The sequence below is a fragment of the Anomalospiza imberbis genome, chromosome 5 (genome assembly GCF_031753505.1).
Source record: "Anomalospiza imberbis isolate Cuckoo-Finch-1a 21T00152 chromosome 5, ASM3175350v1, whole genome shotgun sequence".
NCBI classification, from domain to species: Eukaryota; Metazoa; Chordata; class Aves; order Passeriformes; family Viduidae; genus Anomalospiza; species Anomalospiza imberbis.
In genome coordinates this window covers 54,154,252-54,173,235 of record NC_089685.1, presented here as the reverse complement: position 1 = coordinate 54,173,235, position 18,984 = coordinate 54,154,252, and the positions used below count along the sequence as shown (strand labels likewise).

Sequence of the window (18,984 nt, the reverse complement as noted above, 5' to 3'; positions counted from 1 at the left end):
GCCAGTTCAAGAAGACATGAAGGAAGAACAGTTTGATTCCCCTTCTCCTTTTATATCTTTAAGATAGGACAGTACATTGTGCAAAATTCCCTGAGTACAGAACCAGCTCCAGCTATAGCTTAACACTTTCGTTCTTTGGCTTTTTTTTTTTTTTTTTTTTTTTACCTTAAGCTTTGACATAATTCTTTTCATGCCTCAGCAGATCTAACTACAATAACTAGAGGCAGCTCCTGGAATGAGCTTCAAGGATAATTGCCTGGGTACTTGTGAAATAAGGGACAAGAAGGGGAAAAGAATATTATCTTCCTGGTTTTGCTAAACACTTCGCTAAACAGAATCAGTAACTTCAAAACTACATTTGTTTACCTGTGCACTTCCACAAAAAGTCATCCTCAGATGTACAGTAAATTTTTATGAAGATTTTGATTCTTACATGCATATTAAACAAAAAGGGTGCAGGAAAGTGTCCTGTATTTAGGTTATGTAACAGGTGAACAGGGAATGGAGCCAAAGATTTGCCATAATGTTACAAATTAGCCTCTGTTTCTTCCAGCAATTTCATTCAGTCTCTATGAAATGTTTTGAAATGTTTCCCTTTACTATAACAGGGAAACATCATGGGTTAAATTTACATTGCATGATGGGTTAAATTAAATTCTCAGTGGGGAAGGAATGGTTACTAAGGCAACAGGAGCATGCATTTGATACCTATTATTCAAGTCTGTAACCTCATGCTCATTACCTATCACATTGTTTTTTAATATTCACTCTAAAATGGATGTTGCCAGAACCACCTTACTTCGACCTAAGTAGCAAGACATGAACTAATGTGAAAAGAACTTGCAATCACTATTAGTATATTAAGATACTTCTTGAGAAGTAGGGATCTGTTTATCTGAAGATCAACTTTTGCTTCTACAGAATAAGAAATATCCAAAAAGCATTTGCAAACACAGTTCTGAAGGAGTTCTGAACTAGAAAACAGCAGCTCATACTGTGATTTCCTGAAAAAAACTGTGAAATTAGCAAAACTGAAATACCCACTACCCCTTAGTAGATAGTGAGCACTGACAGGTCAGAACTGCCGGCAGGAGAAGATTAAGAGCATCTGGCTGTACACATTGTTGAAAACCATGAGCAATATGAAATGTTTGAGATTAAAGTGGAGCACTTGTGTCTCTCTATGTTTTTCTCCCATGTTAGATGAGAACAATACATTCATTATGAGAATATATTATCAAAATGAGAATGTATATGCCAGTTTTGGTCTGTGGTAGTTAACAGAGGTCAGGAATATTATGACAAGAACTTGCAAGAAGTAGCACACATTGTACAATACAATAGCACTTTACAAAGCTCTTAGGACACCCTTGTGTAACCTTCCACAAGATCACAGAATCAAATACACATAGCAATTCATTTCTAAGCTTATTCAAAACTCTCTCATTCAGAAATTAAATGTCAGCATAAATGGATGCTTTAGCTTGAACAAAAAATAACTATATACTTTTAAAATGCTTCCTTGAGAGTGAATTTTTTCCTTCATAATCATCAGATTGTGTTATTTCATTTTAGACTTTTAAACCACTCTAATATAAGTATGTGATATTATACAAAAATGTACATGACACACATGAACACAGTGTTTTATTTTAATAGGATATAAATTTGACAGTACAATTAACAATGCCTGTTCATGGAAAGTGTGAGCTTGCCTCGCTGTTTCTTGACACACTACCAGAAAGAAATTAGGATCAGCTGGATCATCTCAGTTTTCTACTTCATTAACCTTTCCGAGGGCAAGACATTAATTTAGTCCTTTTGTAAATTAGGCCTTAAATGTCCAATGCTTTTCATAATTTGGAGTTAGGCCTCTAAGTCCATCACATTTCCTCATCCACGGAATTTACACCTTTGCAGCCTCAATGTTCCCAAGCATAACAGAGACATATCCATCATCCATCTAAAAGAATTGTGCTATTGAAGTAAAGGATCTCATTGTCTGCATCTAAATGAGCCTATGAAAGAGGGAGCACTCAGTTTCTGAAACAGAAGGAAACTATGTGTTCTGAATTACATATTACAGACAAGTACAAAGCACAGATTTGATCTTACATTCATCAATCTGGTTAAAAAAATCAATACATATTTTGCTTAAGCTAAAATCTCACATCTCATAATATCCTTAACTTTAGCTGTATGAAATCACAGTGATTTGAATGCTCCCTGTAACACCACATTGGCCTAAAACAGAAGAATCATTCAATCAGTTTAAATAGTCATTGCAGGAAAAAATTATGTACATGGTATGAGTTCCAGACTTTTTCTTTTACTTTTATTAAATTCTTGTAAATGTTCCATTCTCTAAAGGCAGCTGTCACATGAAGCATGTGTTTTAGTAGCATTTGAAACTCTAAATCCTTTTTGGGCTCTTTAAACTATTTAGCCCAAACCCCAAAGCCAGGAGAAGGCTTGAGATGCTCTGGAGCTGTAATTCCTCAATAGAAGCACTCACAGGCACAGCACTCAGGGGCAGGGCGGCCAAAGAGCATTCATAGAAGTTGTGCTTCCCAGATTGACTTTAATGGCTTGTCTTGTACAGTGATGGAAACTTGGGAAGTGGCAGCACAAAATTTCTTGGTAGCTTGGTAACTGGGAGCATTTGAACTCTACTTGCCAGTGAGTATGACAGTCATCAAAGAAAAACAGAAAGTGAGTGAATACCAAATTACTGAAATCAAGTAAATGGGGTTTTGCAATTCTGTGTAATGTGTGCAGGTTATGATTTGCACTGAGAACTAAAAAGAAATGTGGACAGGGCTCAGCAGAAAGAAACAGTGTGGATTTTCTTGTGTCAGAGATTAATTGAATATTTAGAGCCATAGTCCTGCAAAGGCATGACATCTGTGACTTGTCACCTGAACTTCTCACTGCATACTTGGAAGTTGCTTCAAGACAAGAATCCTGGGGCATTTTAAAAAAAAATCTCTTCCTTTTGACATTACTACTGTAAGGAGAACAGGTCACTCTTTAGTTGATCTCTATATTAACTCCGATTATTTTAATTAACTGAAGAAATGATGTCTAAGAAAATAACACCAGGGAGTTCAAGGGGCTTGGGATTTTGGGGGTGACAGGTTGGTTTTGTTTGTTTTATTTTTTTCATAAAAAAGCAAAACAGACTATCTCATGATAAAAAGAGGAGAGCTAATTAAAATCTGGGCAGATAATCTTATTCTATTTGAAGGGTTGCTTTTTAAAGTGCAACATCACAATTACATTATTCTACCAAGTTTAATGAAGTGGGTCACTTAAACCAGTGTCTCTGTCTCTTATGTAGTGAAAATCCGGACTTTTGGAAGGAAAAAGGTATTTGAAACAACTTTTAATAAATATTACCTAATTCTGGAATAAAAAAAAAAGGAAAGATGTTGATAATATTTTTGATAATTTGAAAATATTTCTTACATTCTTGCTCAGGAAAAGAGCACCATCTACTGATCATCACTATGAAATTCCTGTATGAGTTTCCCTTGCGTGTGTTTTACTTGTGTGCAATGTCATAAACTTAACTCCAGAAGTTCTGGATGACTCGAACACATGTGAAAGAAAGCTGGTGTACCTTCTGCCATCAGCTAATACTACTGCAATGTTTCATTGTTTTAGGAGCCAGCAACACCTTAGCAGCAGGAAGCGAGCTCAGCTTCATATCCAAGGCACAGAGGGCCCCAGTGAGGATTCTCAGTCTTGTCTCACAACCCAGGGGTGGTAGCCAAGGCTGTAGAGCCTGTGAGTGCACTCAGGGCCTTAACTGCAGCAAGAAAGCTTAGCTATAAATAGGTTTTCTTTGCTCATTTTTCTGCACTTTTGATAGGATTTGAGTTCTTAAAAAGCTCTAGTGCTGTTCTGAGAAACAATTTCAGAAAACTGGTGTGCAGGTGATTGCTGTCATCCTATGAGTGATGGGACTATTTCCCCAATGTCTCATACCTGATGTGATTGTGATGATTGTCTCTAAACCAGAATGTGAGGAGCGGAACCAAGGGCTCCCAGAACTGCATGCACAGCTACAGTTTGAAATACCAGCTAAATCTGCATGACTGGCACCCATGCCCTCTGTGGGTCTGGCACAGAGTAGAATTAATTTCATATCTATTATCTACTCATGCAATTATGCCTCTCTGTGAGTCACTGGAGAATTATATATTCCTCATACATCACCTGCTTCTCATATATTGTCTTTGTCAGGCCACAGCCCAGCAGCTAGAGCTGAAAGGTATCATTACTCAATAATTTCTTGCTTGACTCAGCCTCCAATTTTTGAATTTCTAGTCCCAGGGACATGTATTCATGGGAACATCTCAATTGGCTGGGGGAGGAGTTGTTTCAAGAACATTTCTAGATGTTGTAGCTCCAGGGTAAAAACTTAAAATCATGACTCATTTGCATTTAAGATACTCCACTACCCTGCCTATAAATAAAATAATCAGTCTTTTGAGTTTGAAGGGTTTTTTCATTATACACTGGAACTTATATTGAACAGGTTTCCATTTCTTCTGGCAGGGTAGATGATTATTTCTTTATTTTTGTATGCAAAGACTGAAAAATTCATTTCGTCCATTAAAACAAAAAGGAAAATCTGAACGATGAATATGGCCCAGCCCCTCTGACCTGCACCAGCATCTGACTGACCTCATGATGAAACAGTTGAAATCTGAGTCCAAGTCAAATAGAAGTTGCCTATATATATAAATATACTGAAGGAGTGGAGAAAAAAGAATAAAGCAGAGCCACTTACATGGGTAAAACCAGAGACACTAAGACGTGTGGTCAGAAATTAAGCAGATAAATTACAGCCATCTGTAGGCTTTTATATACATCACTGTGTGAGATAATTTCAAGGTATATGATAAATTCATAGATAGGGCTTGCAGATCACCTTTTGTTGAAATGCAAGATTAAGTTGCAATGCTAGGATGGAATGAATAGCTAAATGAGTCAGGAAGTGCAGTTTTATGCATCTACAAGTAACAAAAAGTGTGGCTGAATTTTTTTTTTTTTTCATTTAAAGTATTTCAAATTCCATAGTTGGTTTGTTGGAAGAGCATCCCATTGCTAATATTTTGCACATAAAGTATTGCTTGTATTATGTATATTCTAGCTACTCCTCAAGTCCCTCTGATTCCCTCCCCTTGTGCCAAAGGTCTTGTGGAGTTACTCTAGAGAGGAACAAGCCATAGATGTTTTGAATTAGAACATCCATCATCAGACCATGCCACAAGAGTAAGGACCACTTTCTCATCTTATTGGAAATGCAGAAACAATCTTCACTGAAATGGGGCCAGGGTCTTGCATTGTTGTGTCACCTCAGGAGCGGGACAGATCCCTCACCTCCAACTTATGATTCATGCTGCCCCTCAGCTCTGCTGCTCAGAGACCCTCTGTAGTTTGTCTCTTCTGGTTCTCCTGGGGCTCACGTTCCTCATGCTTTAAAGTTTCCCTCTTTCTGCTGAGTAGCACTTTTAGGAGAAGGGAGTGCTCTGGAGTGCACTCTGGAGTTCACTCTGAGCTCAGTAGTGCCTGACATCTCCCTGTTCCAGCTGCTGCTGAAGCCTATTTCCTCCAGGGCAGCAGAGGGGAGCACACACTGCAGGTTGGCTGAGGGCTGGCACAAAGGGCTAAGCTGCTCTCTGCCTCTGAGAAATCATTCGCACAAAGCCAGGCAGCCTCCAGTGTACAGAATCAGCTTTGGCTCTCAGAGAGCTCTGTGTAAAAATTGACTTTGACACGGTCAATATGAGCCACCATAAACCAACTACCTCTTCTAGTCATAACTACTTTTGAAAATTTGGCCTTAAACAATCTGACTTATATGGTTAGTCAGGGAGGCTTTCTGGTTTTCTGTCAAAAATGTAGTAGGCTATTGATCTGAGATTTCCAGATACTTTGGGATACAGTCACTAAGAGGAGACAGAAGGCACTGGAAGTTATTATGGAAAAGATGTTTTCAACAACTTTAATTAACAATAAACTGCATCTCCACCAGGAAAGATTTGAGATGAAAGGCTACCTATTTTTTTTGAGGTAGGCAATTACACTTGGTATAATGAAAGGTCATAAGTTCTACTTATTTTTTGACAAGTTTACTGCCCTGCAGTTCTGATTCCTTATTACATAGTGTTCAATACGTGTCAAGTGCAGAATACATTCTCTATCTATTGTGTGCTATTATAGTGCATGTCTCCATGGCAAGAAAAAAGAGTCCTGGATAATTACAACTTCTCAGAAACCTTGAAACCACATTGCAGATTATAAAAGATATTTTACTAAAACAAAGCAAGGAAAATGTGCAGAACTAAAACCAAAATGTACAGATTAAACACAATAAAACTTTAACAGAAATTTTAGTAGATGGTTTTGTGGCTCCATCTGGTGTTTATTTTACAATATTTCTGTCTCAAGGAAGTATGACTTCCCTTTCCAGCTGCACACAGGAAATGAAGAGTGGTATTAAAAAGACAGGTAAACGTACATATTCTGAGGACTTATATTCAAAGTTGTATATAATTTATTGTGAAAATAAAAAGAGAATACTTTTTAAAATTAGTTTTTATATCCTGTGACTTGAATAATTTTCATGTCTGAGAAAGGTCTTCTATAGCAAACTTATCATTTCTCCTTAAGATACCAGTTAGAATGCCAAAATACTATTCCTCCCTACCAACCTTGCTTTGCTTATATCCTCATGATGGCTAAATCAATACTACTGCTTTATTCAAGTAAACCCTCAGATATTTGCAACACAATTATCACAAGTTTTCATGTCAAATATTTTACTGGTGCTTTCAGATGTGCCAATCACATATTTACTGCCTGTACAGAAAAATCACCTGCTTCACTTGGTGTGTAATAGTTTCTAAGAGGAGTTGATCCATCACTGTTCCAGGGGTTGAAGCAACACTGATGAGTCTTTAGTTTCCTGGGCCTTCTTTTGGGCCCTTCTTGTAGATGTGTCTGACATTTGCCCTCTTCCAGTCATTTAAGATATCCTCTGATCTCCATAACTTTTAACTCCATAATATTTTAATAACTGTTAAAATTTATAAATTTTAACATTATAGACAGTGGCCCTGCAGCAATATCAGCCACTTCTCTCACACTGGGGCAAATTTTGTCCAGGCACATGGACTTATGGGGATATCAGAGTATAAACTCTTCTTTGTTAGCAATTCTCAAAATATCATGACAGAACACCCTTCTTTTTCTACTGGGCCTAACATATAAAACATCCTTGTCCTAGTATGCTCATAACCCAGCAAACTTATTGTAAAAGTGGGGTAAATTAAATGTTATCCTTTAAAAAAGGTATTCTCACTTTCCACAGAGTGGAGTACATATGTACTGTACATGCTCTATAAAAACAATATGAAATCAACATGAATGCATCTCCAAATATGATTTAGCAATAAATAATGTTGAGTAGCCAGTACTTCCTGACAAACAAGCTTTCTGTATGCCTCAGGGGCTTGGCTGTACTTGCAGAATACGAGTATAGTAGATAGCATTTAGAAAGTCTTCCCTAGCAGAAAAAAAAGTAGGTTTGGGTTGTTTTTTTGGTTTAGCTTCTCCCCCCCACCCCGCCACAGCCCCATTTATAAAAGCATAATTGTTGCATTTAAAACTACCAGACTGAGCTCTTCCTTCCACTAACATATACCATCCACAGCACCCACCCTCTACATTCTCTGACCCAATATGATTCAGCATTGGCTGATGCAAACGAAATAGTTTTACTTTAAAGGAAAAAAAAATTGGCAGTCCGCTAAATGTCACAGAGGAAATTCATGGCATGTAGGAAAATAACTGTGTAGAGTAATGTTGAGCCAAGACTGTCTAACACATGCTGGATTCATTATAGCCTAAGCATAATAACAACGTTTTTAGTGAAACTTATCTCCCTGTGATGATACTGCAGAGGCATTATAACTACTAAAAGCCTTGTTTGCCCCATCTGATTTCTGACATGTGCCCAGGCTGGAGTTTAATATTATCTCCATGCTCCGATCCTGCACACATGGAGAAGGCTTCAGTATTAGGAAAATAGCTTTTAGCAGCTCATTTGTTCTTCTTTCCAGAACAAACCTCATTTATGAGACCCCTGGAAGAGTCAGTCATTCCAGAGGCCAAGGAAGCCCAGCCCTGGCTCTTATGCCACATCCATTCAAATATTTGTGTCATTTTCAGAAAAAAAGTTGTTACTTAGTGTCTTTTTTTTTTTCCTGAAGTGGGAAGGAGATCCTTCTTTACTTCACCAAGGTACCTTCCCTAGAAAGGCAGATGCTACGTGTTTTCTGCTAGATGAACATTTGAGCTTTCTGGGAACTGAGATGTAAGGTGAGTTAACTTGCTTTCAGGGGAGAGTTTCCCAATACCTCAAAAATCTACGTATCTCCCAGTGGAGGGGGGGGTTGGTTTGGTGGGAGTTTTGTTTTGTTTGGTGTTTTTGGTTTGTTTTTGTTTGTTTGTTTGGGAAAGTTTTGGGGTTTTTTGTTGGTTTTGTTTGTTTGGTTGGTTTTGTTTGGTTTTTTTTTTGTTTGTTTGTTTGTTTGCTTGCTTGCTTTTTCGTTTTTTGTTTTTTTTCCCCGGTTTTGTTTTTTCTTTTTTTTTCTTTTTTTTTTTGTTTTTGTCTAAAAATTTGCGAGGGCGAGAAAAGAACTTTGAAATAAATTGCGATAAAGCCTGCCATCTTCTACTGACTTGCAGCAGGACAACTCCTCCTCACTGGCACTTACTGCCCAAATCTCAATCAATTAAGCACAGCCATTAAAAGAAGCTGAACCCAAAGTGATTCACAAAGAACAACTGCTCACGCAACCTAAAAAAACCAAACCAAACCAAACCAAACCAAACCAAACCCAAACCAAACAACCAGCACCGCTCGGCATCCCCGCGCAGCCCTTCGGGCGCGGCCACCGCTCCCCTCACGCCGGGGCTGGGCCAGCGGCCGAGCCAGAGCCTTCCCCCGGCCATGGCGGCGAGGGCGGGCCCGGAAGGGGAGCAGCCGCCGCCCGCCTCACTTCCCTTGCTGTCGGGCGGGGCGGCAGCGCGGGCAGCGGGCACCATGCTGCAGTTCTTGGTAAGGCTCTGGGCTCCGGGGCGCGGCGCCGCGCCGCCGCCCGGCCGAGGGGAAAGGGCGCGGGGTCCGGCCCCCCCGCGGCCCCGTGTCCGGCCACTCCCCGGCCCCGTGTCCGGCCACCCCCGGCCCCGTGTCCGGCCACCCCCCGGCCCCGTGTCCGGCCACCCCCGGCCCCGTGTCCGGCCACCCCCGGCCCCGTGTCCGGCCACCCCCCCGCCCCTGTCGGCGGGGCGGCTGCGCCCGGTGTCGGCTCCCCGGCAGCGCCCCATCCTTGGGCGGCTTCCCCCCTCGGCGGCTTCCCTTCTCCCGCTCCCTCCCTCCTCCCGCTCCTTCCCACCCGTCCCCCCTGTTGTCGCAGAACGGCGCCTTAAAGCGGCTCTGAAAATGGGGTTCCACGGCTTGTTCTTCCTCCAAGTCGTGCTCTTAATTTGCCTCGGAGATTCTGCTTGCTCACGGTGATGCTCCCCTCGCTGCTCAGATTTCTTTGTGTAAGCATAAATGCCTCTCTCCTTTAGTGACAGCAGGGGTGTCAGCCCTTGCCGTTTCGTACACCCTTGAAAGCGTACCGCTGGAGATGGGGAGTTTTATATGTGGAAATTAAAGCAAGGGATCGCGTTTCATTACTGCCCCGAAGAACAGCAGAATTATTAGACTGAATATTAGACTTCCTTGGGGTGAGATAATGCAGCAGGCTAGTAAGTTTCATAGCAGGTTTTGATACAGAGCAAGAAATGATGGCCTGTTGTAAATTGGGATAGTCTTGCCTGTTTTTATATAATAAATAAATAAATGAGGCATATTTCTCATCCTAGCTTCATAATAAGAAGTATGAAAGCCTCAGCCATTTCCGTAGCTGTTTATAATCCCCTCTGCACCCCAATGGAAACCTTCAGTAAGGCTAAATATGGTTAGCCTCTCTCAAAGTTTCTGTGTTTATAAACTCTACTGCTTTTTGCTAATGGTTTTGTTTTGTTGTTTTTTTTTTTTTTTTCTTGCTAGATGAAAATACTTTATAATTACAATTTCTCATTAGTGCATGACCGTCAGACAAAGATATACTAATTCTGGGTTTCTTCCCTGCTTGGGTGTATATTGGATGTTTGGCTCTTGCTCTCCTGGTTAGGGCTGTAGCAGAGAGATAAAGGGATAATCTCACAAACCTTGTGTTTTTGCAGTCCAGAGTTAAGCTTTAAATAAGCCATTTGTTTACAAAGCACCTTGAAATGCTGGGTAAAAATTGGAAGACCCTGAACCCTCATCAGTCCTGTTGTTTTTAGTGAATATGCACATTTTCATTGGCTTTCCATATAATTGAAGTCTTAAGTAGTGATTTCTTTTTCCCCACTGCTCGAATCGTCAGTTCTAAAAATAAATGTAACTGAGTGGATGCAGTGCTGGACTTTCCAATAAAGGAGTACACTTAAGGGAATACTGATCTCAGTACTATCTCTACTGAGTAAGGGTTATCTCACAACAGAATATGACATATATTAGAGAGGTTCTAGAATAAAAGCTAGAACACTGCTAATAAACAAGGATTTGGTTTGTGTTTCCACGTGGCTTCTCAGACCCTGCTAAAGATACAGGAAATTCTCCTCTTCTAGAGTGATACTCTGAATTAAGAGGAGCCACGGGTCTGTTTTTCATCAATGCATTGTTAGTATCTCCCAGAGTACCTGCTTAGCTGGTAATTGAAACTACAAGAGCATATGATAAGCAGGACAGTACACACAAGAATAATTCTTCTTAAATTATTGAAGCTATGCTTTAAAAAGTAATTATAATCAAGGAATAAGACCAAAAATGGGTTTAAGGAAATACTGAAGTAACTTGCAGTCAGAGTTCATATGACAGCTCTCAGCCAATTTTAGTTTTCTGTAGATAGATTTTCACCAGTGCTGCTTATGGTGTCTGGATCACAGAAAAGATGAGCTGTGCTGCTTTGGGCCTGGAAAAGATGTGTGGTCTGTAAGTGAGGGCAAAGTTACTTTGTGGACTGTGGTTTTATTTTTCTTAAAATAGTCTTATTTTGACAGCAGTGACCATGAGCAATAACAATTTTTTTAAATAGAACTGTCCTCAGCTGTTACGAAGAGTGATTTGTCTACTGACAATGAATGAGAGCACAATATTAGCAGTGTCCCCTTTCAAAACAGTTAAATGAGCTTTCATGGTATAGGGCAGACTTATTTTGAAGTGCAACAACAAAATAAAATGTAGGATACTGAGCAGCTGCTGAATGAAATCTCATCACCTGCCTTTGAAAAGAGGAATTTTTTTCACCCTGGAAGTGTTCTTATGCTTGAGGATTTTCCTTAGCTGGCAGACAGGGTCTGGGCCAGAAACTGTGCTTGTGTTTTGCTCTTGCTCTACTTCCAGAGTACATTTTTATGGACACCTTCCATCAACTATAAGCTTGCACAGTTGTCAGAAGAGGTTGTGCCCAGCTTCCAGCCAACTGTACTGCCTTGGAGGAGCCCCTAGAGCAGAGTGGATTTGGCTGAGGACTAATCTCTTGGGGTCAGAAGGGTTTGTCTGGAAGATGCACAGCTGTTGCTGCTGAAGAGAAGAAGCAGGTTTACATCAGTTTAAGTTCATGTTGTGAAGTTTTGGGTTTTTTACTTCATCCTAAGACATGTATGTCCTTTTCCAACACTGGGCACTGTTCTAGTGGGATGTTGCATTAGGCTTTCCCAGCATGGACCAAGAAGTCTGTGATATGTAGGTCCGTGCTGCTGTCTCCCCCATTTTTCTAGGAGTTATTGCCTTTGTGGGTGTGTAGAGAACCTTACAAGAACGAACACAGCTTGATCCAAGTAGTCTTGGGGATGTGGATTGAATAACAAAACTGTGTGGTATTTTGGAAATGATGGCAAGGTGTTTCTGATGAGGAAGATGGGGAAAATTGTACCTCTCTGGATGAAAGATGAGAAATTATGTAGGAGTGGAGTTGAAACTCATTAAATAACTTGCAATATCCCTTTTTCTTTATTTTAGCCAATAAGCTTTTGATGGAAGGATATTAACTCTTCTCCCTTTCTTCCTTTTTAGCTTGGTTTTACTCTTGGCAACGTGGTTGGGATGTATCTGGCTCAGAACTATGATGTGAGTATCCTAGTATTCTCAGAGGTAAACCTGTCCTGAACTGAAAAGATACAGCTGTTTTCCCTCAATTAGAATTGAATCAGTCTTTATTTTGATGGCTTATATTATTTGAACAGAATGCAGATCATGCTGACTTTAGTTACAGGAGAACTGAGACTTCTTCAGGAAGAATTACCTCACTGAAAGAGGGTTAGCCATTGGAGCAGGCTGCACAGGGAAGTGATGGAGTCACCATCCCTGGAGGTGTTCAAGGAATGACTGGACATGGCACTTCATGCTCTGGTCTAGTTAACAAAGTGGTGATTGTTCAAGGGTTGGACTCTCTGATCTTGTAGGATTTTTCCAACCTTAATTGCAAAAAAAAAAAGTGTAACCAAAACATCATCTGTGGTAGTGTAGTGCTTAAAGCCTAAACTTCTGTTCAGTTCTAGAGCCTAGCCTTCTACTGGCAAACACAGGAGAAAAAGAAAAGGTTTATCTGTTGCTCATGGATTTTACCAGCATTAAATACTGGCTTCCTGTCTCAGGTAGCCTGTCTTCTTACAGTGTTCTCCTCCCAGTATAACTGTTAATACAAATTCTCAAAGCATGTGAAATGTCTGTTTTCTGGACCTGTAATGAAGATAAGTTTTGCCAGTGTTTTTTGTAAATGCAATACTTTCCCCTACTTCAAAAAGTGTATTGTCCTGCAATCTTTTTTTCCTTCTTTTCTCACAGTGAGAAAAGAAAGAGAACTTTCTTTTTTCAGTTTTCAGTTAACAGTTTCCAATGTGAGAGGGCAGAGGAAAAAGATTTCAAGCTGAGCCTTCAAAACATGCTTTTACTTTTTGCCAAGTCAGCAGAATCCCTTGTAAGAGCAGTGCCACTTTACTTACTGGCTAGAGGAGTTAATAACATTTATCATATAAATCCTTTTAAATTCTTAGGCAGTCTGTATTGGCCTTGATAAAAAACTAAACAAAGTTGTTGAGGCTTTGGTGACATTTATGTTTTGCTTTCCTCTCATCTTCAGTATTGAATCATCTTGCTTAAAAAAAAAATCTTACATTTTGCTCTTTATTTATGCAAAATTTGGTGATTTTTCCTGTCAGTCAGTCCAGTAAAAGGACTAATGAAAGGCTGGTGTTTCTGTCCAATGCAAGTTTTACAGTGTTACAAACATGTAGTCATAAGAATATATTTGGATGTATCAATATGTATCACAAGCATTTTATGGTGCTTTTCTGGCAGCACTGATAAAGTATTGCCACAAGAGGGGGACTCAGGCTTTGATTTGCTGGAGATATTTCCATGGAAATGTAACACTGACTTGCAGGATGAACATGGAAGTTTTACTGCTGGTGTTGAAGATGATTGGTTTGAGGTGACATTTAATATAAGCTTGTCATAATGAGGTCCTAATTCTGCAGCTGTACACACAGTGTGCTTAGTAATAAGTACATGGAGGGTTCTGCTGACAGTGGTAGAGTTCACTTGGTTTAGTTTAAATGTCAGGCTGGGCTCTTAATTTTATTTGCTCAAACAGAGCTTAATTCTGAAAAGGAAGGTAAGAGGAGCTTGTTACCAGTTCTGTGATCCTCAGACCATTCAATACGAGAACTGCATTCTGTTTGGATTAACTTCTGCTCTGTGGTCAGGTGACATATGAAGTAAAAACCCAGGATTTTTTTTTTTCAAAGCTAAGAGTGGAAAATTTGCATTAATTTTGTTTCAATCATACATTATTTTGTAAAATCATACATTATCACTTCCCTGTTTTAGCTAGTCATAATCTTCTTTGCTATTAAGAGCTTCAGCTTTTTTCCCTTTTAAGTTATTGAAATTTACTGTTGGATTATTTTATCAAAATTATTTTATTTGTAAGAGAAAGCTGAAGATTTGGAACTCACAAGCAGTAAATTGAATTTTCATTCAGGTGTAAAACTACAAAAGGGTGCCAATTTGCATTGCAGCAGAATTCCCCAGTGAGGAATTTTGTTTCACACAAGATGAACCAGGAGAAATATTTCTCAATAAATTTCTTGAGAACATATTTTATGCTCTTGAACATCTCTTTTCTCTTGGGTTATGACCAGTATAGTGCAATCTAATTTCCCCTTTGAAAGCCTGTGCATCAGTGTTTAAATCTGCTTATTCTTGGAAGTTTGTCTTCTTTCAGTCAGGAAGCCAGACTGGTCATGCTAAATTTCCTGTAAGGTGATCCTTTTTCCTTCCTCCTGTTCTCATCACCACTGACTTATACCCTTAATAATCTAAGTATTTCCTGAAGCCTCATCTGCCGTTTGCCTGATACTGCTTAGGTTTAAGCTCTGTTCAAGGCAACAGATACTGGAAATACCTTTTAAAAACCAGTTTAAAATTTATGGGATGTCTTGCTGTGTGTATGGTATTGTCTTTCCTGATGAAACTCACATAGCCCAGGATTTTTTGTAGTGTGGGGTTTGATTGTTTTGTTTTGTCTTTAAAGATTCCTAACATTGCAAAGAAGCTGGAAGATTTTAAGAAGGATGTGGAAGCCAAGAAGAAACCTCCTAACGACAAGTCTTGAAAGAGCAATGTTCCCTAGGTCAACTCTGTGTGTGCACCAAGGATGCAATTTACTTTTCAGGCAGCAAAGTTCAAGTAGAGTATTGGCATGGGAGGTTCCTCCACTCTTAGTCTCCTAGAACTGGAATATCCTCCTTTTGAAAGGGTGGCTGTGAACTTTTCCTGGGACTGATTTTCAAGGGTTTCAGAGTTTGGATTGGCAACTGATGCATGACTGGATGATATGATTTGTATTTTTCAGTGTTTCTTTTCCTAATATTTTGTAACCTGTTTTTACCTGATCCAACTGGAGTGCTTTTGGTCCTGTTACATTTGTAACCTCACACTTGATAATACTCTAGCTCTTAGAACAGCACAAAAGAAATTAAATGCATCGAGAAGTAACTTTCAGAGTTTCTTGTCATTTGTTGTGAATAGTGGTACTTCATTGTCCTTATGCCACACACATAAGCAAAGCAAAAAAAAAGCAGCCCTTAAAACTCCTGGTGTGCAAGAAAACACACATGCATTGTAAAACTCATGTCTTCTCTTGAAACCATAATTCTGCAAAAATCCTGTTGTAAATTCTGAAAAAAAAATTGCAATTATTTGAATAGATGTCAATTTTATTAAGTCAAGAATCTCTCAAATAATTTTCTTCCCTTAAAATGGAAGAGGTCTATCAACTCTGTAACATGGCTTAAATGACAGAGTCCCCTTGACAGTTTTTTGCAGGACATGAAGAGCACAGAAAAGTGCCAGGAGGTGTTCTTGCTCTTCTTGAGAATGCCTGGTGATGAACTGCTACAGACAAGCACAGAGAATGACCTCCATTTGTTCAGGCTCTAGATTAAAGTATACCTAGAGTGCTTCTCCATCAATGTTTTAATTAGGATGAGGATTGTGCCTTAAAAGTGATTTGTCCTTTTACGATGTTTTCATTCTCATCATAGGAAAACTGTAGAGCACATGGTCTGTATTCCTCTCAGAAGAGACTAGATCAGAAGATGTGCTTTGATCTCTCACGGGTGTTTAGTCCATTAGACAGGTCTAGGGGCACTCAGAAGGAAAAGAACCCAAGCTCTGGGCACTAATTGTCTTGCTTTGTCAGTGAAATGTGCTGTTTGATATAAACATAGCTGCAAAGTACAGAACTGTCTATATGCTCATTGTAATTTTCACCCTCTACCCCAAAGCCTTTAATTTGGATATATCTGAGTGGACTCCAAGTGTAGAGTTCTCACTGGATCAGTAAAGACACATTTACAGAGTACCATACACCAAACACTTGCATCCTTTGCCAGAGTTTGTTGGTGACAGAGTTCTTCCACACTGCATTCCTGAAAGAGAGGAAAGTATTCCTTATGCAAAGATTCTCCTTCTTAAGCAATATAAAGATACCTAAGGAATATTTCACCTGTAATTTTAAATCCTTCCTTTCTCCTCTGCCCTGAAATGTGTAGCTGACATAAAAGCATTCAGTCTTTGCAGAGGGTTACTTGCTAAGTTTAAAAGCCAGCTCAAGTCAGACAATCTTAGTAGCGATGCAAACAATTTTCTCTACAGGAAACACTCCAAGAAACTCCAACAGGGAGAAATGGTTGTACCACCTAAACCCAGCTACCAGAAACCCTGTGGTAGCAGCATGTGTGGAAGGTACCTAGAGAGATTTCCATTACCTTCAGACTTCAGACTTGACTGAAAGAATTTTCTTCCATGCCCAAAAACATTTCCCTAGAATGATAGTGCTGCACAGCTGTTTCAATGTTTTCATGAACATGATGAATTTAAGTTTCCCCCAACTTTCTCTCCCTCCCCTCTCTTTCCTGTTCTTGAGCATTGAAAAATACTGTCTCTAACCCATTCATTTTTCTTTGCTTGCCATGTAAAATTATATTAGTGTTTAAAATAGGATTATTTCTTTGCTCAAATGTACTTGATGTTCTTCCTTTTCTTTATATGGGGATGAGAAGTGAAATAACGTTCAAAATCTCTGTATGTGTTGCCAAACAGGCCAGTTACTCTAAAAGTGTTTTTGGACCTGACTCTTTCAGCTAAGCATTCCAAGCAGCTGTTAGAATTTTTTTTTTCCCTATCATATTAGTAAGTGAAAAGCTGCAGCTGGAATGCTGTGGAAACAATATATGCTCATTAATATTAAAGACAGGATTTTTGAGGTGTTTCACATTGTAACACCTTCCGTTTTAGCTCAAGCTGGGTTTTTTCCTCCCACATAGTATGCTGTAAATCTGGATAACATTGTAACATAGCTGATGTGGACTTTGCAACTACTGCATAACACATTTTAGCTAGCCTGAGGTCCTAGGTGATACTAAAATTTGACTTTATCTTTCAGAAGGCAGAGGGTGAGCACAGATAATGAGCGCTTGATGCAGGCCCTGCATCTGGTGGCTCAGAATGCTTTGGATGCACTGGTGTCATAGCAGGGCACAAAAGATGGATGCTCCATGAAGTTACCTAGGAGCAAATTTCCCACTTAACATGGACTCTGGGAATGTCTGCCCATTTCAAATGCCTATGTGGATAGCTAAAATTGCCAGCTAAAATACGCAGGCTTCCTTCCTTTCCTAAAAACAGTTGTGTTCATGTATTGATTCATTTGAGACATAGTCTGGAGCTGAAGCTTCAAGGCAAAATACGAGGAAAGGAATATATGAGCTACTGACAGGCTTCTAAAACATTTGCTGTGGGTTGAGAGTATTATACTGTGTTGGAAAATGCTGCCCTAAGGCTCTTCTGCCATTAAACAGTCAAGAGTTAATAACTAAAATAAACAAAAAGCCAGACAGCAATGCTAGTTATTAGCTTATTGGGCACCAGAACCCAAAAAAAGTTGGTGGATGCACCTCACAGAACTTCACTAACATGAACGTTCATTGGTTTTACATCCCAAAACCACTGCCTCATGCATCACCTGGTGGGACATGGCAGTGACAAGTGCCAGCAGCTGTGAATGTGGAAGCATGCCAAGAGTACCAAAACAGGAGAAACAGTTTGTTGAGGAAATTCCTTGCCTGAGTCCGCTCCAAATGCCTCTGTACCAATCTTGTGAGACACAAGCTACACCAGAGCCTCCTGGAAATGTTTCTGAAGAAATATTATTTGAGATGTGCAAGAGCACCGAGCCATTTCATTTACCTACTGTTATTGCTGTTCTTACTGAAGAGCATTGCTGGACACCCTGTTTGATTTGTGAGTAATCCCAGGTCTCCCTAAGGCTGGCTGGGATGCTAGCTGCTCGTCTCTCACAAATGAGATTATCCCGTGTTCATATCCCCTGGGAAATCTCTGGGATAGCAGGGTGTGATGGGAGCTGAGCAGAGCTGAGAGTGATTTGTTGCTGAGCAGCAAAGCAATTGGAAGATGCTGGTGGATGAAGCATGAAGTGAAAAGGATCAGGAGATGAGTGCAAGTAAAAGGTGCAGAGCAGCTAAAGCCCTGGGAAGAAAGCAAGCCAGAAAGAGTTTCTTAGCAGAGGGAGAATGGTCAAAAGTAACTTTAGGTACTGTGAACAAAGAGACATTCTGCTTGCTGTGTCTAGGGACAAAACTTGGTATTGCAGACACACCCACCCACTGTAGTGCTTGTCCTGTAGGAAGTTGCCCATGTTGGTGAACAGGCATTGCAGCCCCTTCCTCTCCTGCTCCTGGGGCTTCAGGATGGAGCTAGTGTCAGGGGAGGACAGTGCCTCTGCTTTGAGCACCATTTCAGGGTCTGTTCAGAGCAGCCTCCTGCTGGGGAGCAGGGAAACACCCAGGGAGGGGAGCAGAAAGAATGAGGAGGCTCTGCATGGCAGAGGCTGCCCTGAGCTTTGTGTGCTGGAGTGCAGCAGAGCAGCAGCTCAGGGTGGGGGGAACACAGGAACGGGTGAGGTGGGAGAAGAGTTGGAAAAAGTGAGGCCGAGGTCTTTTTTTATGCATCGGGGGTCATGGAAATGTTTTAAGTGACTGATGCACAGAAACACTTTGCAATTCAAAATGAAATTTACAGGAACTACCAGGAATAGCAATTGTTTTGCTAAAGGATGCAGCTTCCTGCTTTTGGAATGAGGGCTAAGACATGCTTTTTGTTTTTTCCCATATTTCTCCCCTCTGCCAACTTTTTATTGTATGTTTATTTCCAAGATGATTCTGTGGGATCCCTCTGTTTTGACACAAGCAGTAATCCAAAACCTCCTGCTGGTTCAACACCACTTC

General features: G+C 40.1%; 1 protein-coding gene across 1 annotated transcript; it reads left to right on the top strand.

The window, feature by feature from the left end:
• Nucleotides 1-8,999: 8,999 nt before the first annotated feature.
• On the top strand, nucleotides 9,000-15,172 carry STMP1 (short transmembrane mitochondrial protein 1). The gene is made up of 3 exons (XM_068190855.1): nucleotides 9,000-9,136; nucleotides 12,188-12,241; nucleotides 14,709-15,172. Exons 1-3 carry the CDS (start codon nucleotides 9,029-9,031, stop codon nucleotides 14,787-14,789), a joined length of 243 nt encoding a protein of 80 aa, XP_068046956.1. The 5' UTR covers nucleotides 9,000-9,028; the 3' UTR covers nucleotides 14,790-15,172.
• Nucleotides 15,173-18,984: the final 3,812 nt, after the last annotated feature.

What these genes read in the sequence shown, in the direction of transcription:
- STMP1 (XM_068190855.1), top strand. Translation starts at nt 9,029, where the DNA reads ATGGCGGCGAGGGCGGGCCCGGAAGGGGAGCAGCCGCCGCCCGCCTCA. An exon ending in GCACCATGCTGCAGTTCTTG is followed by an intron (nt 9,137 to 12,187) that starts GTAAGGCTCTGG and finishes CTTCCTTTTTAG; the next exon opens with CTTGGTTTTACTCTTGGCAA. An exon ending in ATCTGGCTCAGAACTATGAT is followed by an intron (nt 12,242 to 14,708) that starts GTGAGTATCCTA and finishes TTGTCTTTAAAG; the next exon opens with ATTCCTAACATTGCAAAGAA.